General features: G+C 39.3%; 1 protein-coding gene across 4 annotated transcripts in view; it reads left to right on the forward strand.

Annotated features, from left to right (window-relative positions):
- The first annotated feature begins 1,015 nt into the window (after positions 1–1,015).
- The window catches only part of LOC117813755, a 10,964-nt gene continuing 4,785 nt past the window's right edge, over positions 1,016–7,194 (forward strand). Inside the window, exons 1-3 of one of the 4 annotated variants that reach the window (XM_034684776.1) lie at positions 1,016–1,230; positions 3,584–3,672; positions 6,594–7,194. The exon at positions 6,594–7,194 is cut by the window's right edge and continues 386 nt beyond it. In XM_034684776.1, coding sequence (XP_034540667.1) covers positions 3,664–3,672; positions 6,594–7,194 — 610 coding nt within the window. In that variant the 5' untranslated portion in view covers positions 1,016–1,230; positions 3,584–3,663. Of the gene's footprint in view, positions 1,231–3,583; positions 3,673–3,714; positions 6,248–6,559 lie in introns of those variants that run through there. The other 3 variants (XR_004631444.1, XM_034684777.1, XM_034684775.1) reach the window with 3 other exon arrangements.

Genomic DNA, 7,194 nt, shown 5'->3' on the forward strand with positions numbered 1-7,194 from the left:
CATGACACAAACCAGAAATATATATGCAGACAAGAGGAAAAAGAAAAAAAAAAAAAAAAAAAAAAAAAAAAGATCTCCTGGTAGTGAACTGAAGTCATAATACCTTGCACACGCTGAAGATTCCCTGTACCTGAAGAAGCAAAACAACCCCAGAGCATGACTGACCCCCCCACCGTGCTTCACAGTAGGCAGGGTGTTCTTTTCTTTATAGGCATCATTCTTTCTCCTCCACACGTACCGTTGATCCATTGGCCCAAAAAGTTCCAGTTTGGTCTCATCACTCCAGAGAACAGTATCCCAAAACCTTCGTGGTTTGTCCACATGGTTTTTGGCATACTGGAGTCGACTCTTCTTGTGCTTTGGAGTCAGCAGGGGGGTGCGCCTGGGAGTTCTTGCATGGAAGCCATCATTTCGCAGTGTGCGTCTTATTGTCTGGGATGAAACCTGAATACCTCCCTCTGACATGTCCTGTCGTAGTTCCTCAGCTGTCACCCGGGGATTTTTCTCCACCTTTCGCCTCAGGTATCGCACAGCAGTTGCAGACAGTAACCTCATTGTACCACGCCCAGGTAGGGTTTCTACTGTGCCTTTAGCTTTAAAACTTGCGGACTATGCTCCCAATTGTGTCTCTTGAAATGTTTAGCCTCTTTGCTATCTTTTTATATCCATATCCTTGCTTATGAAGTGAAATGACCTCCTCTCTGAACTTTTTTGACCATTCCTTGGACTTCACCATGTTGTAAAGTTGTCCTTAACTGCCAAGAAGAGCCATGTGTCACAGTCCTTTTGAATCTGCTTAATTGCTGCTCATTAGGGTTCCGTTCACATCTACAGGTGTTTTCATCAGCTGTTTGACAACACCTGATGGAAACCTCTGTTCTTAAGAGTGGTGCACTGTAAAAATGACAACTAGCAATTGTTGAGCAAACAAACGTCTTCTGATTAATCAGACTCAAAATTATAGCTTACACATATGTAACTAATAAAATTGCATTTTCCCAGCAAACTTCTCCCTGTCGTTGACCTAATAAGGATTTCCATGTCAGTGTAACAAGGGTATGTGAGTTGCAATCTTGGCGCGCTTGTCTCGTTAGTCAATTTACATCTGCGCATGCCCAGTAAACTCCTCCGGGGTTTCCCAGTGGCCAGCGCAGAGTGGACTGCACCTGAACGAGTCTTTCTTGGTGGATGAAGTTTTACGGATGCATCAGAGACAGTCTCCCTCAGCTGGTAAGTAAATATGTTTTAAATAAAATGTAAATAGAAGTGTATTATTTTAACCTAAATTGGATTTGATTTGTATTCAATCTCTGAGTTAGCTTTGTTCGTTGAGGGTGGGAGAGGGTCAGTTTGTGGGGTTCGTTGGCGGGCATGATTAGCATCAGAACAAGATTAGCTAGCTGTCGAATACTTCCTTGACTCTCTCTCACACACACACCGCCACACATCGCACACAGACTCACGGTGCAGACACTCAAATCCGCTAAATAAACGGTGTATGTGTTTGTGTTCGGTTAAAAAAACAGGAGATAGTTTCTTGACACTCTCTCTCTCTCTCTCTCTCTCTCTCTCTCTCTCTCTCTCTCTCTCTCTCTCTCTCTCACTCAGTCACACACACACACAGCGCAAAGACGCGCGGTTCGGACCATCGGACACATTGAAATCCGCTAAGTGAACGTGTGTTCGGTTCAAAATCAGAAGATAGTGTAATATTGATGCTACGAGACAAACTGGTCCGGTTTGCATGGGCTCTATTGTCACCTTAACACAAGCTACTGTGGGCCGTAGCCAACGCCAAAACAACAACTCTGATAATTTGGCTCTGTTTCATTCATCACCTTTTTCCGTCCCTCTCTACTCACTCACACACACATACACCTCCCGCCTCTATGCTAACTCACCCAATCACAAGCATTCTACCCCGTACAGATCCCTGTCATAGGTATCAGCAATGATTGACAGGCTTACAGCCTCTAACATAATGCTGGTCTGCCTCTGTCACATTCACTGACATTAGGGAAAACTCCGTAGTTGCTATAACATTAGTCTTCATTTGGACATTCAGTAACTAAACACCATGGTGGGAAACACCATAAAACCAATCATCTACTATAGATAATAGATTCACACACAGTGCGCACAGAACCCCGGCGCACACACACTTAAATCCGTTAAATGAATGGTGTGTGTTTGTGTTTGGTCCAAAAACGGGAGATAGTTTATATAACCACACACACACAGCGCGGGCCACAGCGCGCACAGAACCCCGGTGCGCACACGCGCACACACACACAAGTCCGCTAAATGAACGGTGTGTGTGTATGGGTTCGGTCCAAAAACCGAACATAGTTTATAGAGTCACACACACACACACACACACACACACACACACACACACACACACACACACACACACACACACACAAACACACACACACACACACCCACCACTCGGTGCGTGCCATAGCGAGCGAGCGCGCGTGTAAAAGTTTATACTAGACAAAAGTATTTCATAAAAGATGAAAAAGAAGACTTCTGTAGATTACAGTGAAGTGTTTGTAAACTTGAAGTCACTAAGGGGATCATAAATACTGTTTTTAAACATGCTTGTGTGCGTGTTTGGCTCAAGGAGTATGAGAGTTGAATAAAATAGTCAATTTAAGTATATTAGAAGAAATATTTTACGTGGTATAATTGCTTTGTTAAAATGTATGAGGGAGAACAACGTAATCAGATTTACAGTTTGTCATTTTTCAATGTTAATGAAGTGTTTTATGATGAAAGTTACTTAAATACAGCATTTAGTATTTGTTGGATATCTGTAAGTAGTAGATAGTAAAATTTAATTATTTGAGCAGTGGTAAACCAAATGTCTGAAATAAATTTAATTAACATATTGCTTTTCATGTCATGATGATGATTACAAGAATAGTGTTTAGAAGTTCAATGGTACTTGACTTATGTTGCGTTGTACTTTTATTTTAAAGATTCATTATTTTGTACAGAGTAGGCTACTTAAAGAACAGGTTTATTATTGTTACTCAGTCATCAATGCACTTTACCTTGTGTAAATAAAGCACATTTTATAATAGGATTGTTGAAATCTTTAGCCTTTTTTGGCATGGCTAGTTAAAGGATTAGAAACATTATTGTCATTGTATGCAATACAAATACATTTTGTTGGGGACAATCTTACAAAATTGAAAAATACAAACAGCAGATTAAAGAAAAGAGTAAACAATGCATAGTATATAAAGATGACACATAAATGATTGTAGTGCACAGAGTGACTGTATTGCAGCAAGCTTCAAAGTGCAGTAGTGATACACTCTAACTTAGAACACTAAAAATATGTTTACCATTTTTACTAAATTCACTTGTTCCTGTGATGTCATCAAAAATAAATTATCACAATTTTTAGGGGAAACTTTCTGGTTAATCAGACATTTAGGCCACATCAAATAGTCTGTGAAATATTGTTGGAATTTTGAATTGAAATCAGGGCTGTAATGTTATAGTTATTTGCAAATCATGATGTCTGGAAAAGAAACTGAATATGTCCTGTATTTGTCTCTCATTTCAGGGTTGGATGCATGCAGTGCAAATTTTGCAAATTTACAAGTTCCAGTCAAGAGACCCTTCTAAAACACTGTCGTCTTCGTCATGGAAAAGGTGCACGCTGGCCTTGTATTCATACAGACTGTGTATGTGTGTTCAAAACACCTGGTGCATTAAGATCACACCTCTCAAGGTCACACACATCTGTGAAAATCCAGGAAAATTCAACTTTTCAATGTGAATTGTGTCATTTTAGAGAGATTTGCAGTGACAAAGCGTTTTTGAACCACCTTGGCCATCATTTAAAGAATCGTGAAACTGTGGCATGTCCATTTCTAAGCTGTTCCTTCAAAACAAATTTGCGTCCAACTTTCAGTTCTCACAGGAGTCGAAATCATAAAAATTTTACACTTAAAGATTTTAGAACCTTAGCCAGAGCCAGTAGTGAACACGGGGCAAATTATGATGAACAATCTGAATTTGAAGCAGGGACATCATCGCAAAATAGTTTGAGACCAGATGATGCTGATGAGACAGTCGAAGATGTGGACAGTGAGACACTTCAGCACAAGTTGGCTTCTCTCTTTCTGTCAATGCAAACAGTCTTACATGTTTCTAGAGATTCAATACAAAAGATTGTAGAGGATTTGCATGACCTGCTCTCTTTTTCTAGCAATGAGACTCTCAATAGTGTCAAAGAGATCCTTACAAAGCATAACATTGTAATAAGTGATACTGTTTTGCAAGAAATATCTAATACTATTGTTCAAACTAATCCACTCCTTTTAACAACATCTGAAAAAGGTTCCCTATCTACTGACCATAGAAGGAATTTATATTTCAAGGAACACTTTAGTGTTATAGAACCTACAGAATATCTTTATGACACTGCCCAAAAAGATGCATTTGTGTATGTTTCTGTCACTAACATACTTGAGACTTTACTAGGGCGAGCAGATTTTTTGGACAGAGTTGTATTTGATCAAGAAACATTATCTGGCAATTTTAACTCTTTTCAAGATGGCAAATATTTCAAGGAAAATAAGCTACTGAGCCAGCAAAACATTAGTATCAGTTTGGCATTGTATATTGATGATTTTGAAGTTTGTAACCCTCTGGGCACCTCTAGAAAACTTCACAAGATAACTGCAGTATATTGGGTTCTTCTAAATTTACCAGCCAGGTTCCGATCAAGTCTCACTTCAATTCAGCTAGCTCTCTTGGGTAAAAGTGTGGATGTCAAACAATACGGTTATGAAAAGTTTCTTGAGCCGTTGATTAAAGATTTAAGGTGTCTAGAAGAAGAGGGAATTTTTGTTGAAGTTGTTGATCAACTGGTAAAGGGCACTGTGTTCTGTGTGTGTGCCGATAACCTCGGAGCACACAGTCTTGCAGGGTTTTTTGAAAGTTTCAATGTTGATAAATTCTGCCGGTTTTGCTTGATAAGTCGGCAGCAAATAGCTACAACTGTAGAAATTGATTTTCAGTTGAGGGATGTTGATCAACACAACACTTTTTTGGAAGAGCTCAGACAGAATGACAACCTCCAAAGCATTTGTGGCATAAAAAGTGATTGTGTACTGAGAAAAAATCTACGGTTCTTTCATCCAATAACTGGATTTCCCCCAGATGTTTTGCATGACCTTTTTGAAGGGGTTATCCCTGTAGAATTGTGTTTGTGTTTAAAGAATCTGATTTCAAAAGGTTACATTACATTTGATGCATTAAACGAGTGCATAAATTCGTTTCCTTACAAGTATTCAGACAAGGTAAACAAACCACACAAAATTCCTAAAGGAAACTTTGCAAAATGCAGTGTTGGTGGTAATGGACATGAAAACTGGACACTTCTTCGCTTACTTCCTTTCATAATTGGAAGAAGGATACCAGAACAGGAGCCTGCATGGGAGATTTTAATGGACCTTAAAGAAATTGTGGACATTGTAGTGTCAAATAGACTCTCAGAGGAAACATTGTGTTACTTGTCTTGTAAACTACTGGATCATCGCAAGTTGCTCACCAGCACCTTTCCGGACTTCAGATTGAGGCCAAAACACCACTTCATTGACCACTACCCACATCTTATTCGCTGCTTTGGACCTTTAGTGGAATTGTGGACATTGAGGTTTGAAGCTAAGCATAGCTTCTTTAAGAGGGTGATCCATGACACCCGCAATTGGAAAAATGTGCTGCTAACTCTTTCCTCAAAACATCAGCAAATGATGGCATTGCATTTGGATCGTCAAAATCTTTTCAAGCCAAAACTATACATTGAAAATGTGACAGTGGTCAGGGTTTCAGAACTGGATCCATCACTTAAGTGTGAAATACAAAAGAAATACCCACATCTTGATAGTGTCTCTCTTGCAAAATCAGTTCACCTCTATGGAACACAGTATGCAAAGGACATGATTGTATCTGCTGGCCAGTGTGGTGGCCTTCCGGAATTCCACAAGATTGCAACAATTCTTGTCAATGCAGAGCAAGTGACTTTCATTTGTAAAAAACTTTCTTCGTGGTACCTTGAACATTTCAGGTCTTTTGAGCTGGTTGAACACCACTGTGCAGAAATTATTCTCTTGGATCAAGATATGCTCGCAGATTACCACCCTCTAGCAGCATACACAGTTGGTGGAAAGGTGATGGTGACCACAAGGACATTCATTCTTCATTAAAACATCTCAAAATGGTATGATAAGTTGCACCAACTGCTCATACAAAAAGTTCTATTCAATGAGAATTGTATTTAATTTGAATACTTCTAAATAATTGAAAGTTTACCATTTTGTGGTGCTGACAAATGCTTCATAACTTGTATGAAAAAAATTTAGTTGATTTTATTACACATTTGAAAAAAAAAAAAAAAAAAGCCCAATGTTTCCTCTTGCTCAGCATTTAAAGACGCACTCACAGACATAGTAATTAGGTCATCAAACATAATCACTATAGAAATATTAAAAAATTGTCCATGTACAGGAATATTTTATAGGTTTTAAAGGTTTTCTAATCATGTTTCCCCTATTTTCCCTTTTCAGACTTTGTTACTCCGCGTGGTTGTCTCCCCCAAAGAAGCCCGCCGACTACAGCTTTCTCAAGTTCCTGAATCTGTAGCCCAACTTGTCGATGTGATAAAAGAAAGACTTGAGATTCAAGAAGACTTCTCACTCCAGTTTGAGGATCCAGACTTTGGAAATGCACTGTGCAACTTGACAGCAATGTCGGAATTGCCAGCTGAGCGCGCAGTCATTCATATCATATCGGACTGTGATTCATCTTCCACTGACCGTTCCACTAGTTCACTTTCCTCAACAGATACCATAAGTGTTCACTCTGACATGTTCAGCTCTAGCTATACTGACTCTATTCAGAGCAATTTGAGGCATCTCAACGAGTGGCCCTCTCCATTTCCTATCCCTAAGTTCTCACATGATGTTGAACTGAAATTGCGCAAGGGCAATGAGACTTATGAGAAGTCTAAGAAGGGCCTTGATGTTACAAGAGACATTAAAAGTGACATATTGGATAAAATTGCACAGGCAATTTTTGATATCAAAGGTTACCCTGAGAGAGATGAAATCGAATCAGTTGCTTCTTCACTGGTTCTCAAGTATCCGTGCCTAAAGGAACCAGGTAGCA

This window comes from Notolabrus celidotus, chromosome 6 (genome assembly GCF_009762535.1).
Source record: "Notolabrus celidotus isolate fNotCel1 chromosome 6, fNotCel1.pri, whole genome shotgun sequence".
Classification (NCBI taxonomy): Eukaryota; Metazoa; Chordata; class Actinopteri; order Labriformes; family Labridae; genus Notolabrus; species Notolabrus celidotus.